At 43.9% G+C, this 18,058-nt stretch overlaps 1 protein-coding gene across 1 annotated transcript in view; it reads left to right on the forward strand.

Moving 5' to 3' along the window:
* lama1 (laminin, alpha 1) overlaps window positions 1-16,066 on the forward strand; it is a gene marked incomplete at both ends in the record, with an annotated part of 40,979 nt that extends 24,913 nt beyond the window's left edge. The window contains 33 exons of the mRNA XM_080417429.1: window positions 415-504; window positions 836-1,026; window positions 1,732-1,874; window positions 2,022-2,117; window positions 2,295-2,406; window positions 2,998-3,154; window positions 3,419-3,503; window positions 4,471-4,578; window positions 4,788-4,951; window positions 5,682-5,820; window positions 5,985-6,087; window positions 6,409-6,525; window positions 6,872-7,054; window positions 7,328-7,482; window positions 7,774-7,917; window positions 8,056-8,189; window positions 8,550-8,712; window positions 8,896-9,020; window positions 9,489-9,639; window positions 9,766-9,910; window positions 10,479-10,620; window positions 10,745-10,859; window positions 11,308-11,481; window positions 11,611-11,762; window positions 11,874-12,065; window positions 12,277-12,451; window positions 12,696-12,802; window positions 13,382-13,571; window positions 13,818-13,970; window positions 14,393-14,546; window positions 14,767-14,900; window positions 15,041-15,254; window positions 15,915-16,066. Of these exons, the coding sequence (XP_080273555.1) occupies window positions 415-504; window positions 836-1,026; window positions 1,732-1,874; window positions 2,022-2,117; window positions 2,295-2,406; window positions 2,998-3,154; window positions 3,419-3,503; window positions 4,471-4,578; window positions 4,788-4,951; window positions 5,682-5,820; window positions 5,985-6,087; window positions 6,409-6,525; window positions 6,872-7,054; window positions 7,328-7,482; window positions 7,774-7,917; window positions 8,056-8,189; window positions 8,550-8,712; window positions 8,896-9,020; window positions 9,489-9,639; window positions 9,766-9,910; window positions 10,479-10,620; window positions 10,745-10,859; window positions 11,308-11,481; window positions 11,611-11,762; window positions 11,874-12,065; window positions 12,277-12,451; window positions 12,696-12,802; window positions 13,382-13,571; window positions 13,818-13,970; window positions 14,393-14,546; window positions 14,767-14,900; window positions 15,041-15,254; window positions 15,915-16,066 (4,759 nt within the window). The remainder of the gene's footprint in view (window positions 1-414; window positions 505-835; window positions 1,027-1,731; window positions 1,875-2,021; window positions 2,118-2,294; window positions 2,407-2,997; window positions 3,155-3,418; window positions 3,504-4,470; window positions 4,579-4,787; window positions 4,952-5,681; window positions 5,821-5,984; window positions 6,088-6,408; window positions 6,526-6,871; window positions 7,055-7,327; window positions 7,483-7,773; window positions 7,918-8,055; window positions 8,190-8,549; window positions 8,713-8,895; window positions 9,021-9,488; window positions 9,640-9,765; window positions 9,911-10,478; window positions 10,621-10,744; window positions 10,860-11,307; window positions 11,482-11,610; window positions 11,763-11,873; window positions 12,066-12,276; window positions 12,452-12,695; window positions 12,803-13,381; window positions 13,572-13,817; window positions 13,971-14,392; window positions 14,547-14,766; window positions 14,901-15,040; window positions 15,255-15,914) is intronic.
* Between the last annotated feature and the right edge of the window lie 1,992 nt (window positions 16,067-18,058).

Below are 18,058 nucleotides of genomic sequence, written 5' to 3' on the forward strand. Positions count from 1 at the left end.
TTTATTCATCATTATATCTTTTTTATTTCAATTCATGATGTATTTATATTCTATTTTAACCCATTAAGACCTGAGGCCGATTCTACAAATGCCTTCTAAATCGGTAGTTCTCACACTTTTAAGATTTTTTTTATAAAATGTTCAAAAATAGCAGATGAACAAGCTCGCAGTGCGGCACGAAGTGACACGCTGTGAGCTTGTTCATCTGCTATTTTTGAATAGCCAACGCAAAAATCTAAAATGACACGGATGCTTTCCCGGTTTTAATGAGATAATACTCTTTTTTTCTATTCTATTTTCAATTTTAGTCTATTTTACTTGATAATTTCATTATATTATATTATATTCCGCTATATGTTACTATATGTTCCATTTCATTTTATGCTAAATGTATTGTATTATCTATGTGTGTAGTTTCAGTTCTACGTGTGTGTTGGAGGCTGAGTCAGGTGGTTTCCGCTGCAACGCCTGTCACACCGGATATGAGGGGAGATACTGTGAGAGGTGAGGAGACACACACACACACACACACACACACACACACACACACACACACACACACACACACACACACACACACACACACACACACACACACACACACACACACACACACACACACACACACACACATGCACGTTTGTAATATTTGCCTCTGAGATGTAGTGGAGTAGAAGTAAAAGTACTGAAAATTGGAAATACTCCAGTAAAGTAAAAAAGTACTTAAGTACAGTACTTGAGTAAATGTACTTGGTTACTTTACACCACTGAATACAAGTACGCACGCACGCACGAACACACACACATCATGGTATTGCTGTGGTTGTTTCCTTAGGTGTGCTGCTGGTTTCCACGGCGACCCGTCGTCTCCGGGCGGCGCGTGTTCGCCGTGCAGTTGTGGGCGGGGCTCCCTCAGCGACCTCTGCGACCCCGCGACGGGCGGCTGTCAGTGTAAGCCCGGGTTCAAAGGTCACCACTGTGACCAATGTGACGACAGATCCACCCTGGAGGGGGACGAGTGTGTATGTGAGTAACCATGACGACACACGCACGCACGCACGCACGCACACACACACACACACACACACACACACACACACACTCTGTAAACCAGTGGTTCTCAAACTTTTTTCCTGTCAAGGACCCCCAACTTAATTGTTAGTATTTGGCCACAGGCCCCCATCTGAAAATGTTTGTGCCAGGGACCGCCCCCCCCCCCTTACTTGTAAATAGCAGATATATATATATTTTTAAACGGTTACAAATATGGAAAATCATAGACACGTCCCAATTAAAACAGTTGTCAATAGCAATTCACTACGAGAACAATTTCTACAAGAAAGTAGTTCATGGCTTCCCGCGACTGACAGCGTAAACCAGGAACCAGGGCAAATTCCTGTGTTTACTAGGGAAGAGCTTGTTTTCATTACAAGCCCCGCCGCCCTACAGATACAATTATCGCGCACGTGCGCGTGGTGCTTAGAGGCCCTGCGCGGCCGGGGCTAGTAAGGAAAACAAGCGCTCGCCTTCCTTCGTTCTCCTATACGGATACGCTGAATCACAAATAACGCACCTGTGACTGATACAAGCTGATCCAAGGTGTGTATTATAGGGTATTTTATCACGAGAATCCGCCAATCAGAATAAAGGATTGGGGACTATCCGTTTTTAGAACTGTGATTTAATAACACTGTCTGTCTGTCTGTCTGTCTGTCTGTCTGTCTCCCGCAGCGTGTGATGATGAGTGTACAGGTGTCCTGTTGGACGACCTGGAAGCGCTTCACAACCACGCCATGTCGGTGAACGTAACCGGGCTCTCCCTGGCTCCCTACAGCCTGCTGGTGGCGCTAGAGAGGCAGAGCAGAGACATACAGGTACACACAGCATTAGATTAGCACTCCGCATTATGTTTGCGAGCTTTGGTGACATAACGTTCGTCGTATTGTGTCCTGTATAGAGCTGTTCAGACTTTTCAGACTGTGTTGTCAGGTGGCGTGTTGTAAATAAAGTTGTGTTTTCAGACTGGCATGTCGGGGGTGAACACGTCAGATCGGGTGCTGAGTTCAGAGGAACGGATGACAGCGTTAACGTCTGAAGTCACAGCTCTGCTACAGCGGGTACAGCATGCACACACACACACACACACACACACACACACACACACACACACACGCACCCATATATTGTATATATATTGCTGGCATCAAATAAGGATTTAGTTTCTATTCATTTGTCTTACACACAAGTGAAAATATACTGGTTTGTGAGACATTTTTTATTTTTTGATTGGCTAGGCTGCCAATCTGTCATCTGAAGTGGAGGAAACGGGCGTGGCCGTCAACAAAAGTGTTTCCCAGGGTGCACTGCTGCTGGACATAATCGGCACACTCAAAGAAAACATCCAGGGTAAACAATGACGACAACACAATTCAACAACAATAACAACTTCAACAACACAAAAATACCATAACAACTACAACAACAACACAAAACTACAACAACATAGAAAGTGGAACAGAACATAACATGGGGCCACTTCTCCATTGAACTCAATGGATGCGGGCCACCACGTTATATTCTGTCACGCTTTTACTTTGACTGGTTTGCTTGTTCTCTGTAGTTAACTAAAACTAACAAAATAACTAATTCTAGAATTGACAAAACATTGTAGTTAACTGAAATAGAAATAAGGCTTTACTATTTGAAACTGTTTGGTGTTTTTCAAAACTGTCTAGAAACAACAAAACATTTAGATAAAGAAATATTCGTTTTGTCAAAAAGCTTTTTATCTACAAGCTCGATCGGCTATTTCTGCTATTTTTCTCACCTTGTTGATTCTTGCCCCTGACTTATCTAAACCCAGTAAACCCTCAAATGTATCAGATCTAAGCTGAAATTGAAAACAGAAAATAAAAAAGGAAAACTATTGACAAATACAAAGCTATGCCTCCACTAATGCTCCTCCCTCTGCCAACCGTCCATCTCTGATTGGTCCAGTTTTGGTGGTGGAGACGGGGCTTCTCAACCGGACCAAGGAGGAGGAGCTAGAGTCAGCCAATCAGACTCATCTGTTGGAGGAAGTGACTGCCATGTTGGATGACATCAGAGCCGTCAATCTTACACAGGCCAATATCACCGCTACTGACGAGCACAGGTGTGTGTGTGTGTGTGTGTGTGTGTGTGTGTGTGTGTGTGTGTGTGTGTGTGTGTGTGTGTGTGTGTGTGTGAGTGTATGTGCGTGTGTGTGCGTGTGCGTGTGCGTGTGCGTGTGCGTGTGAGTGTGAGTGTGTGTGTGTGTGTGTGTGTGTGTGTGTGTGTGTGTGCGCGTGTCTTTAATTGCCAAATTATGAATTAATATAATGTATCATATATAATATTGTATTAATATGTTCTGTCTGTCTCTTTATCTGTCTGTCAGTCTGTCTGTGTCTTTGCTCCAGAGGGTGCAGTTGGACTTCCTGGCCAGCCGGGCGGTGACAGAGCGAAGCAGCGAGCAGCTGTCTGTCTCCCTGACGCAGCGCGCACACACCCTGCAGCATGCGCGCACACTGCTGCAAGACGCACACGCACGCAACAACCACACACACTCTCTGCTGGACAACACACACACACAGCTGCAGCAGTACCAGGTTAGTGTTAACGCACGCATGCATGCATTTGTAGTAGTACTATACTGGCGAGAACATCGACATTTTATGAACACTATTGAATGCTAATATTTCATATTTTCTGGCGTCATTTTGAACCCTAAACCCGAAAATAGCAGATCTACAAGCTCACGAAACGTTGCACTGCAACATGTTTTGTAGGTTAGCTATTTTCGGTTTGTGACACTGCCTGGATCTTTTCCTAATTGTATGCCCAACTCCCCAAATGTAACCATAAGCAGGATTGATTGATTGATTGAATTCTTTATTAGGTACAGACAGACATTTAGGCTAAAAGGATGACACAAAAAAAGTCCCGGGGACTTGTTTCCATTGTGGTCCTATGTATTAAATTCATCAACATAGCATACAAAATAACACAATAATACATTTCATCAACAACTATAAAACACTATGGGCATCGACACATTGTGATCTTGTAAAATTGGCTATTTGAACTATTTGAAAATGTGTTTAAAAATAGTAAAAAATGGCAAAGAAGTTTAGGGATAATGGGTAAGGCACCGGCGAAAATAGGGCCCTATATGTACAAAGGAGAAAAGGGAAAACTGTCGGCAGTGATGGACTGTTTTGAAGGAAGCCAGTGATCCACATGTTTTAAGGGATAGTGTCAGGGCACATTTTGGTGGCATTTCCCAATGCTATACTTGTGGGGACAGTTGGACCTCGCAAATGTAGTAATCCAAGTACACAGTGCACACACACACCCACACCACATGCATTCAAGTAAAATGTACGTATGTATTGTATTGCTGTTGATTTCTAACCCCCCCACCTTCTTTCTCTCTGAACTGTCGTATAGTCTCTCTACCAGGGTCTGTTGTTGGTGAATGAGTCGCTGGAGATGGAACAGTTACTGACAGATGCCTTCAGTCACACTGAATACTTGCTGCATATAAACACTACTGCTGTAAGACACACACACACACACACACACACACACACACACACACACACACACACACACACACACACACACACACACACACACACACACACATATACACACACACACACACACACACACACACACCACACACACACACACACAGGGCCGAAGATTAATAATATTAATAATAACTATTATAATGATAAATAATAATATAATAATGTTTGCAGCAGTTGGAGAGCTACAGTGAAGAAGTGGAGCAGTGGCGCCCCCTGTTGAGGAAACATGTGGACACACTGGTGATGGGCCTGAAGAGGACCAACGCTCTGAACTCTGTGTACCAGACTGAAGACCACGCACACACCCTGCACACACTCACGCAAAACTTCACCAGGTAAACACACATACGCACGCACACACACACACACACACCACCCTTCCCATATTATCCCAAGTCAGTGATCATGGATAAATAATAATAATAAAAAACTTCCTTTAACCCATTGAGATCTGTCACTTTAGATTTCTTTGGCTATTCAAAAATAGCAGATATACAAGCTCATAGCGCGGCACCGAGTGCCGTGCTATGAGCTTGTAGATCTGCTATTTTTGAAAAATCTTGAAAAATCTTGAACAAAAATTAAGAATCGCCTCAGGTCTTAATGGGTTAAAGCTGCACTATGTAACTTTCCTGTTTTACCCCTGGTTTTGCACGAGTGTTTAATATTGTTTTACCACTGAGCTAACAGAGCCTGCCTGCTTGCTCTGGGGAGAAATTGTATTTTGACCTTCAGGTCAAACTTTGTGTCAATCCAGAGACAGGATCGCGTCAAAGGTCGTGTCCAACCTAGACACAGGATCTAAATGTCTCAATAGAAGAGCAAGGAGACCAAAGTTATATTGTGTTAACATACTCTAGCTCTACTGTACAGATTGGACAAAATAAAAATGTCTTCACGCAAAAGAAATAACACAATAGAGCTTTAATGCCGTGCTCTCATAAGCCTCTTTACATCCGTGTAAACATCCGTGACAAAAAAGCACAGTGTTTTGCGAGGTGTGCTGAAGCTCTTAACATGAACTTTGACCACACTCTCTCTCTCTCTCTCTCTCTCTCTCTCCAGTTCTCTCGCTCTATTGTGTAATACATCGCAGTACGGCATCGCTGGTATCCACGGCAACAGAAGTGTCAGTTCAGCGATAGAGAGCGCTCTGGAGACGGCAGTACAGGCTGACGCAGCGGCAACACACACTCTGAACATGGTACGCGCGCACACACACACACACACACACACACACACACACACACACACACACACACACACACACACACACACACACACACACACACACACACACACACAGTACCATAGTATACAACTATATGGCAAGTATATTCTATTGACTGTCTGTGTTGTCTGTCTCAGACTGTCCAATCCGAGCAGCCGCTGGCCGCAGAGGGCAGAGCAGCAGTCAATCTCAGCCAATCCGTTCTGGAACAGAGTCGTCACGTCAACAACTCCGCCCATGGTCTGTCCGCCCCATTGCCACGCCCGTTTTATCTGCCATAACCGCTCCCTGTGACTCTCTCTACTTCCCCCTTTTTTAATCTCTCTGTCTTGCTTTTCGTTCTTTCTTTTATTTCAATCAATCTTTAACCATTACCATTACTTTGAATTTAAAAATATATATATTTATTGAATAATTAATTAATAATAATGTAATACTTTTTCTTGCATTCCCTCAGTTTTTTCTACCTGTTCATGTATTATTTATTAATTTATTAATTCATCAATTAATACATCAATTGTATTAATTATATTAAATTTTTTATTATTTTCTTGTGTGTAGATGTGCAGATGAAAGTCACCAGGGCGGCAACTCGACTGGGATTGGTCAAAGAGGGTGTCTGTAATGCCAGCCAGCTCCTGTCGCAACCAATCAGCAAGCTCAACAGCCTTGGCAATGGTGAGAGGGTCCGCCCACAGTCAGATAGATAGATAGATAGATAGATAGATAGATAGATAGTTGATTGATTGATTGATTGATTGATTGATTGATTGATTGATTGATAGGCTTTTTTACTTATGAGTAACGATTTTAACGTTTTAATTGTGTTTTTGGCATTGAACATTGGAACCTATAAATAAAACATTTCTGTTTGACTCTAGGTTTCAGAAACAATATATGAGAAATGACGTTAATATGCGAAGAAATGACTGAAATATGTAATAACTTTATACTTTCAAATGAATGAAATAGCAGAAATAGCAGATCTACAAGCTTGATTGATTGATTGATTGGTGTGCGACAGATTCCAGATCAGTTATACAGGAGGCGAGGCAGCAGGTTGCAGTAGCTCAGTCGTACCTGCAGGATGCGCTACAGAGGCTGGATCAACTCACCAAGCGACTGGAGCTCTCTTCCTCTGTGGTGGAACAGACCAACATTACCATTAGCAACGCAAACACGATGATGTCACACTCGCACACAGCTGGTAAATACACACACGCGCGCGCACACACACACACACACACACACACACACACACACACACACACACACACACACACACACACACACACACACACACACACACACACACACACACACACACACAGACACCGATTGTTTTACTACTTAAGCACAGTACTTGAGTAAAGGTACTTAGTTGCTTTCCACCACTGAGGTAAACAAATGCACACACATACACACACACACAGTACAACAAAATAACTGCCTTAACACTTCCTGTTTCCTTTCTTCTCAGCCAATGAGGCGCAGCGCAAGCTGCATGAGGCGGAGCTTCGTACAGAACGGCTGATTGACAGGATGAAGCCGCTAAGAATTCTGGGAGAAACTCTGTTCAGGAACCTCTCTGACATCAGGCAGCTGATCAACCAGGCTAGGAGACAGGCTGCCTCGGTACGCACGCAAAAAGACAGATTTTCGCCATTACCATAGAATCAGCATGTCACACACTGAAAATAGCTGATCTATAAGGCCACAACATGAAGTACCTTATTTCCCTAACTCAGGGAAATAAGGTACCTAATGCAACAGAGGTGTTGTGATGTGGAGTTGTCTATAAATGAACATGAACTAATATCTCAGATATTCTGTCCGTCCTGTCTGTCTGTCTGTCTGTCTGTCTGTCTGTCTGTCTGTCTGTCTGTCTGTCTGTCTGTCTGTCTGTCTGTCTGTTTGTCTGTCCAGATCAAGGTGGCGGTACAGTCAGACAGGAACTGTGTTCGTTCGTACAAACCGGAGGCTCAGACGTCAAACTTCAACAGCGTCAGTCTGACTGTGAAGACGTCTCACCCTGACAACCTACTGTTCTATATGGGCAGCAGCTCCCAGGTAACGCACACACAAACACACACAAACACACACACTCACACACACAGTTTGTATTACTTTACTCATGAGGACGTAAAAAGTTTAAGACACCAATTTCATTCATTTATGTATTTACTTAAATGTTTTATCTCATCTCAGGTGGACTTCCTGGCAGTCCAGATGCATGCTGGGAAGGTATCTATGCTGTGGGACGCTGGCTCAGGACCAAGCAGGGTTGAATATCCACACCTGCTCATCAGCAACAACAAATGGACCAGAATCAACGCCACACGGTGTGCACACACACACGCGCGCACGTGCACAGACACATGCAAAGTCACACACACATACACACACACACACAGAGTTTATTTTTGTCTTTCATATGGTACAAGCTTTGCGCTTTGCCAGGGTTATATCGCGTCACTTAGTCAGCGTGTTCAGGTTTCGGTACCCAGCGTCGATTGATGTCAGTCAGCTATTATGTTAGTATTCTGACATCGGCATGCTCATAGTTGGTTATAATTCGGGCACTTATAGTACCAATTCAAATATGATTATTTTGGGGGGCGGCGGTGAATAATGAATCAAGTTAATAGTTTAGTAATGTAACTATAATGTAAGTGTAACTAAAGTAAATGTAATCTTCACAGGTTCGGGGGGCGTGGCTCTCTGTCAGTCTACCAGTTAGAGGAGGCGGAGTCTGTGCCGTTGGCCATAGCAACAGCATCGTCACCCGGCCCTGCCCGAATCCTGGACGTCGACAACAACACTCTGATTCATATCGGAGGCCTACCAGCGCAAACACACAGCAAGGTAAACACACACACACACACACACACACACACACACACACACACACACACACACACACACACACACACACATAAAGCTGGACTAATGAACCATCAGATGTGATTTAATATTTAAAATCGTATTATTTGTGTGTGTGTGTGTGTGTGTGTGTGTGTGTGTGTGTGTGTGTGTGTGTGTGTGTAGGTTTCCTCAGTGGTAACTCAGAGCAGTTTCGAGGGGTGTTTAGGAGAAGTGTCAGTCAATGGAAGGAACGTGGGATTGTGGAACTATTCTCACAGAGAGGGAACCTGCAGCGGATGTTTCACCAGGTAAATTGCGGACAAACTATTCACCGTGATAGTAGGCCTGTCACAATTATAGATAATCGCAATTATTTTTGCATAATTGTCAAAATGTCAAAAATGTTAATATATTTTCAAACATTTTAAGAAATAGTGTAAATAGATATTTCCATTATTAATGTTTATTAATGTTTTTTTATATAAAGTTATTAAATATGTCAGTTATAATTCACATCATAGTGAAACTTTACAGCTGTGTAGTTCACATTATAGTGAAACTTTACAGCTGTGTACTTCACATCATAGTGAAACTTTACAGCTGTGTAGTTCACATCATAGTGAAACTTCAGAGCTGTGTAGTTGACATCATAGTGAAACTTCACAGCTGTGTAGTTCACATCATAGTGAAGGCAGAGTTTGAAGATGGCTTCAGTCCAAGTAAAAGTCACACTGAGCACTATGACTATAACTATAACAATAATGATGTGTTCTCAGCCCGCAGTCAGAGGAGACGGCGTTCCATTACGATGGAACAGGATTTTCTGTCGTGGTGAAGTCGTTGCGATCGACGTCGACGTCTGTCGTCCTTCAATTCAAAACTCTGTCTCCTAATGGACTGCTGCTGTACCTGGCATCTAATGGAACTGTAAGATAATGTGCACACACACACACACACACACACACACACACACACACACACACACACACACACACACACACACACAATACAGACTGTACATTATTGATTGAGTGAACTTCCTGTTTGGTACAGCGGGACTTCCTGTCTATTGAGCTGGTGGATGGGCGTGTCCGTTTGACCTTTGACCTTGGGGGAGGAGCTCTGACCATGACCTCCAACAAAGTATACAACACCGGAGTTTGGTTTAAAATCACCCTGCAAAGAAACAAACGCAAAGGTACACAAATACTACTACTACTGCTACTGCTATAACTGATTTGACACGTTGTCAGCTTGTAGATCTGCTATTTTAGTTTTTAGTACAGTTACTTTGGTACCAAAAACCTTTTTTTATGCCAATACTTTTGTACTTTTACTCAAGTAAAAATGTGAATACAATTTACAATTTAGGCATTTAGCAGATGCTCTTTTCCAGAGCGAGTTACAATAAGCAAGGTAAACACACAGAGAGACAGTGTAGTGCCTTAGCAAACTAGGTGTAAATCAAGAACATCAGTCTAACAATATACTATGAAAATAATCTGTACATTGAAACTGGATACAAGGTAAACAATGAACCTAGCATCTGTTAAAATAACATGCCATCTAAATTATTTATTTTATTTTTGACATGAATAAAGGCCTCTTCCTTGTAACAGAGTATTTCTGCGTTGTGGTACTGCAACCTGTACTTAAGTAAGAAATTGAGTACTTCTACCACCACTTACAGTATAGACAGACCGACAGACACAGACAGACAAACAGGGGCGTAAACATAATCTCCTATTCTATGTCGTCGTGTCCAGGCTACCTGTCCATCTGGGCAGCCGACCAATCATCAGAGAAGGAGGTTTTGGAGGCGGAGTCTCCGGGGACCTCCGCCGATCTCAACCGCTCTGACCTCGACCCCATCTACATCGGAGGACTTCCTGCCTCTCGACCAATCAGGTAAGACTCGAGTGTGATCCCACCATGTCTGTACACCAATCAGACAAACCTTTAAGAACTGCTCTTTATCTAATTTTGCGTGTGTGTGTGTGTGTGTGTGTGTGTGTGTGTGCGTGCGTTACAGGAGGCAGGTCGTATCGAGGTCTTTCATTGGCTGCATAAAAAACGTTGAGATTGCACGATCCAACTTCGATCTGCTACGGGATGCGTACGGGGTCAAGAAAGGCTGCGTACTGGAGGTATACACACACACACACACACACACACACACGCACACACACACACACACACACACACCCACACAAAGATCTTTCATAACTTTAAATAAAGTCAATTTTTGCGCACTGGCTGGTGACAGCCAGGGAGCCTATATAAACAGTCGTGAATATGTCACTAGTAGTACACACTTTCCTGAGATCTTTTGATCATTGGTCGAAAGGATCGTGATTGGTTCGAAGGGCAGACAATGAGATGACAGAAAGCTTTTCCCATGGTCCGCAATTGCTTCCCATGCTCTGGACGGACGGAAGAGCTCCGGTCACAGAATTTGATCGGTCACCACATTTGGCGCAACACTCGAAAACTTGGCGTTTCCTTGGTGAGATAGAAAAGGCCATAAATCATTCTTGTTCATGTTTGAGTCTCTCTCTCTCTCTCTCTCTCTCTCTCTCTCTCTCTCTCTCTCAGGCTGTGAGGAGTGTGTCTGTGTTGAAGGCAGGTTACGTCCAGCTGTCTGCAGTTCCACCATTCCACCAGCAGGGGGAGATTCTACTCACCTTCGCCACCAACAACCACTCTGGAACGCTATTGGCTGCCTTCAGCAAGGCCGATACCCAGAGGGGGCGGAGACAGACCAAACAGGCAAGTGGAGAGAGAGAGTGAGAGAGAGAGAGAGAGAGAGAGAGAGAGAGAGAGAGAGAGAGAGAGAGAGAGAGAGATGGAGAGTGTTAACCATGGTGTGTGTGTGTGTGTGTGTGTGTGTGTGCGCAGTCTTACCTAGCTGTCCAGCTGGTAGCAGGTCGCTTGGAGGCGGAGCTTGCCGTAGGGGGCGTGGTCAGTGGCAGTGTGGTAGTGAAACCCGACACCGGCTCCTCCTTCTCTGACGGAAAGCCACACTCCCTCATCATCACCCTCGACAGGAAGTAGGTGTTGCCGTGGAAACAAAACTAGATTTCCTTTGCTTTGGACATAATTTCATTAACATAGAAACTACTATGGCATCATATTTACCTGCCTGTCTGTCTGTCTGTCAGGATCCTGTCTGTCCAGGTGGATGAGGACCTCATAGAGAGCACCCCTCTGTCTCTCGGGGGAGTGTCTCTGTCCCTGTCCTCCGTCTTCATTGGTGGACTGCCGGCGGGCCAGGCCGATGCTCTGCCAATCAGATTCCAGGACACTGCGAGGTCATTCCGTGGCTGCATTCAAAATCTGGTATTGGAGGGAATGTAAGTCTGTCTGTCTGTCTGTCTGTCTGTCTGTCTGTCTGTCTGTCTGTCTGTCTGTCTGTCTGTCTGTCTGTCTGTCTGTCTGTCTGTCTGTCTGTCTGTCTGTCTGTCTGTCTGTCTGTCTGTCTGTCTGTCTGTCTGTCTGTCTGTCTGTCTGTCTGTCTGTCTGTCTGTCTATGATTGATTGATTGATTGATTGGTCCCCCTCCAGGCTTGTTGACCTATCGGGAGCAGTTAAATACGAGGGGGCGGTGCTAGACCGCTGCTTATTGGAGGAGAGGGACAGTGGGGCGGTGCTTCCTGACGACCAGGAAGTAGAACCTACTCCTGACCCCGTCCCGCTCCCTCCCACTCAGCTGAGCGCTCTGACGCCAGGATCACTGACGGTAAGTCAGCCGTTTGACTGGCGTGACACTCGATGGCGCTCGCTATATTGTTATATCTGCAATTTAGGGATGAGACGATAATAGTTATTATTGTTTATCGTGATCAGCGAGTATTGATATTGATGATTGATCAGCGAGTATTGATATTGATGATTGATCAGCGAGTATTGATATTGATGATTGATCAGCGAGTATTGATATTGATGATTGAATATTGGATATTGATTGGTTCTTTTCTGTCCAGTGTGCCTCGGGGGTGGAGCCTAGCTTCCTGCCATCGGCCAAGCAGTTTGGTTTGTCCAGACACAGTCACATGACCTTCACAATCAACCCCAACACTATACGCAAGAGGTAAGCACACGCACACGCACACTCACACACATACACACACACTTTTACTAACGTCTTTTTATTTTACTTTGAATAATGAACTTTAGTCGAATCTAACATTTCAAAAAGTCAAGTGACCACCAAGTGACATCCGGTCGCTGCTAATGCGCACAGAAATACATTTGTCTCACATCACACATGTGTGTGATTGACTGAAAGGGACTTATTTTGAGAGAGGACTTGGGCTGTCCTCCTTGGTGAAGGGAAAACATAAATAGTTGATGCATTCAAAAGTGGCAGTATAACCAACAAAAATGTTGCCAAATGATATCCCTGCTCATTACTGATAAAAAAAAATGCTTTGAAATGCTTTGTCCAGATCATGAATGTAGCCTGTGATAGTGTGATTAGTGTGTAACAAGGTAACAAGGTCCCCAGGTTGCTCTTAGTCAGGAGTGGTGGTCCCTGGGTCAAAATCAGTTAAAAACCCCTGAACTAGACCCGTCTCTCCATCTCTCTCTCTCCATCTCTCTCTCATATCCATATAAAATGTTGCATTTCATAATGCTGTGAATTATGTTCCCCATGCTCTGCTTGCAGTTTCTCACTCAGTCTGTCTCTGCGTACCCGCGGCGAGAATGGTTTGATCCTCTACCTATCCAATGGGAACCACATGGACTATGCCGTTCTGCAGCTGGTGGCGGGGAGGCTGGTATTCACCGTGGGCCTGGGGAAAGGACCGGCCTCTGTCAGGTCCTCCGGTACCATTAACGACGGCCAGTGGCACACCGTGAGTCCATATTCTATTCTGATTAGTTAGATCATGAATTAAGCTTAGATCGTGAATCATGAATCAAGCTCACGAGCTTGTATATCTGCTATTTTTTAATAGCCAAAGTATAAAATAATAGTTAAAGTGGTTCAAATGATTGTGACGCTGTATCAATAAAAATGACACAGATGCTTTCCCGGTTTTAATGGGTTTAAAGTGGTTAAAAGTTAAAAGCTGTTGTAACCTTGGTGTGCGTGTCCTCAGGTGGTGTTGGATCTGTCCAAGAGGTCCATCAGTGTGTCGGTGGACGGAGGGGCTTCAGACAGCGCGGCTGTCAAAGGAAACACACTGGATGTCAGCAACACCTTGTACCTGGGAGGGTTCCCCCACACACACCCTACCAAACGCACTGGCAATGTAATACACACACACACACACACACATACACACACACACACACACACACACACACACACACACACACACACACACACACACACACACACACACACACACACACACACACACACACACACACACACACACACACACCCTACCAAACGCACTGGAAATGTAATGCACAGACACACACACACACACACACACACACACACACACACACACACACACACACACACACACACACACACACACACACACACACACACACACACACACACACGCAGCTACAAAATGCACTGGCAATCTAACACACATGCACACATTTATCTAAGAATTTAGATCAAATTTATTTTTGTTTTTCTTTTATAATCAAGTATCTCTCTCTCTCTCTCTCTCTCTCTCTCTCTCTCTCTCTCTCTCTCTCTCTCTCTCTCTAGGTCAGTAATAGTCTCTCGTCCTGTGTGCGTTCTGTCAGTTTGGGAGGAGATGAGTTAGATCTCTCTAGCCCCGCCTCCCAGCATCACACTACTTCCTGTTTCACCAACCAACAGACAGGAAGTTACTTCAACGGCTCAGGACACGCTATGCTCGGTACGTGTGTGTGCGCACGAGCGCGTATGTGTGTGTGTATGTAAATAAAACATTAAAACCACAAATGTAATATAAATTGTGTTTAATAATCTGTGTGTGTGTGTGTGTGTGTGTGTGTGTGTGTGTGTGTGTGTGTGTGTGTGTGTGTGTGTGTGTGTGTGTGTGTGTGTGTGTGTGTGTGTGTGTGTGTGTGTGTGTGTGTGTGTGTGTATGTTTACAGTGCGTGATGGTTACAAGGTGGGCTCTGATATGACGCTATCTCTGGAGTTTCGAACCAGCCAATCAGAAGCCGTTTTACTAGGCATCAGCAGTGCAAAGGTGGATGCTATTGGACTAGAAATCGTCAACGGACAGGTAAGCCTGTCTATTGGTCAACTTGGCTCTAATGTGTTTACCATGTCTTGACAGCAGTGGTGGAAAATAGTACATGAAAATATAATATAAGAAAATCTCTCTCTCTCTCTCTCTCTCGCTCTCTCTCTCTCTCTCCCTAGGTGTATTTCAACGTTAACAACGGAGCAGGCCGCGTGTCGGTGAGGTCAGCAGGTCAGGGGGTGTGCGATGACCTCTGGCACCACCTGGTGGCCACTAAGACCAAACACAGGCTGAGTCTGTCACTGGACGGAGTGACGACGCACACGCTCAACCCTCACCCACAGTCCACCTCTGCAGAGACCAACAACCCTGTTTACCTGGGAGGATATCCAGGTAGAACACACACACACACACACACACACACACACACACACACACACACACACACACACACACACACACACACACACACACACACACACACACACACACACACACACACACACACACACCAGTGGTGGAAAAAGTACTCAACTGTTTTACTTAAGTAAAGTGTTCAAAATGTTACTTGAGTAAAAGTACAAAAGTATTGGCATCAAAATATACTTGAAGTACCAAAAGTAAAAGTACTAAAATGTTAGTACTTTTACTTTTTCGTAATTCAAAGTTATTCCACTTTCAAGATTTTTTCAAAAACTTTCAAAAATAGCAGATGTACAAGCTCGCAGCGTGGCACAAAGTGACATAATAATATATCTGCTATTTTTGAATAGCCAACACTAAAATCTAATCTAAAATATACCCGGTTTTAATGGGTTGTTTCTTCTTAAATTAATTCCCTACTTTGTCGTACCACCGTGCACATGACGATATAGCTGATCTGCAAGCTCACAACGCGATTGTGCGCTTGTAGATCTGCTACTTTCGTTTTTGTTTTGGTTTTCATTCCCTGAAAAGTAACAGTTTTGGACATACAAGGTTTGCTATACAGATAGACATGATATTAAACAGCGCCGTCTGTCTGTCTGTCTGTCTGTCTGTCTGTCTGTGCAGGTGGAGTTCGTCAGAACTGTCTGTCGTCTACTTCCTGGTTCAAAGGTTGTATGAAGAACGTGCGGCTGGTCAAAGGTCATGTGACCCAGGATTTGGACCTAAGTTCAGCTTCCAGCCTATCAGGAGTCACAGCCGGTGCCTGTCCTGCCTAGCAACACTCACACCCTTTTCCTATTGGTCAATACATTTACAGCGAGGCCCTCTTCCTATAGATACAGACAATAGATACAGCCCCGCCCTCAGCCCCCCCCCTAACCACACAATGACACTTGGACCAAATGTGATGTCATGTCTGTTGTTTCTCTTATATTTTTGCTGCCAATCGTTGTGCGCGTTTGACTCAACCAGGAAGTAGTTTTGTTGTGAATTCTAATAAACTGATCAACATGGAACTGTTGTCTGTTTGTCTTACTTCCTGTCAATGAGAGAGAGAGAGAGAGAGAGAGAGAGAGAGAGAGAGAGAGAGAGAGAGAGAGAGAGAGAGAGAGAGAGAGAGAGAGAGAGAGAGAGAGAGAGAGAGAGAGAGAGAGAGAGAGAACCGTTGTGGTTTTAATCACTGTTTATCAACTTCGGGTCCGGGGACCACCAGGGATCTTCAAATGAACCTTTGCAGGTCTGTAACTCTGAGAGTTACAAGGTGTCACATTGTGTCACCAACTTTATGTATAGAGCACATTTAACCACACCCCAGCATCCAAATTCTGGGGAAAACGTTTGCAGAAAATAGCAGATAAGACAGCAAAAGTGGAACAGTAGAGTCAAAACAGAAAATACACGAGTACAGAGCCCTGAGGGACTGTCCAAGGGTCAACCATAGTGGTTAAAAACAACAGAGTTAACCAAAGTGCTTTACAGTAAAATGTAAAAGAGACACAAATAAGAGTATAGGAAACACTTTTTTTTTTTAAACAGAGAAAAACAAGAAGATAAAACAGAAACTCAAAACAGAAACTTATAAAACACGAATTAAACTCATAAAAGCAAAGTAAAACTCAAACTGGGTTAAAAGCTTGGGAATACAAATGGGGTTTAAGATTATTTGTGTAGATCTTAGAGAGGGGGAGGGGGGGGGGGGGGGTAATATGGAGGTGGAGCTCATTCCAGACTTTGGGGACAGCCACCGAGAAGGCTTGATCCCCAGCTATGTGTAAACTTTGACCTGGGGGGCACAACCATACTGTATAAAAGAAATGGACGAAGGGAACGTGACGTCACCCATTGGTTTCTACAGACCGTAAATGAAGCCGATTGTACAGGAACGTGCAATCCGCCATCTTTCATATATACCATTGGGCACGCCGGAACTCAAACGCTATTGCCTGAGACCAGACATGTGACCAGGGAACCGAAAAACAATCCCCAAAGAATGCTATTGGTTGGGTGGCTTGTCAATCAAGAGCGGGGGCGGGGAATGAATGCTATTGGTTGTGTAGGTTGTCAATCAAATCATCCCTCCCCTCCTGGAGCATAGCCTACTTTATCGTCAATTTTAGAATAAATGGGACCATCATTTATCAAAACGCATATCATGATGATTGAAAGGAGACTTTAAACTAGCGACTGGAAGCATATAGTATTTATGACAATTTGTATTAAGGTAAGAAAATCTAGTCTAAAGTTTGTCAAAAACCCATCCGCTTACAATGAGAGAATATTCTTTCTGACACCTGCAGCCACCTACTGGCCATTTATATGAACTGTCTCTCTTCCGTATTGGCCTCATTGTAAATATGTCAGGCTGGCCCCTTGGGCACAACCACCAGCAGCAGCTTAACTTCTGATCTCAATTATGGAGGGCCAGAGCCGCCATAGTAAAATATAATGGAATAAATGAAATAATAAATACATAAATCTACTAATACAAGTGCAGGTTTATTTATTGATGTATTTATTTAAATATTTATTTATGTATTGCAGGCACCACAAAGGGTTAATCCTGCCCTGGCTGTACCTTTCTCTCTTGATGTACACACCATAACGCCACACACTTAAGAGTATGGTGAACGAAGACTCAACTGACCATTTATGCTGGCTACATGTACTGACCAGGATACTGACCACTGACCAGGACATCACAAGTATCATGTTAGTATCATGTTAATGGTACTGACTATGGTGCTGACTATGGTTAATGACTATGCTAC

This window comes from Gymnoscopelus braueri (genome assembly GCF_963280865.1).
Source record: "Gymnoscopelus braueri genome assembly, chromosome: 21".
Lineage (NCBI taxonomy): Eukaryota > Metazoa > Chordata > Actinopteri > Myctophiformes > Myctophidae > Gymnoscopelus > Gymnoscopelus braueri.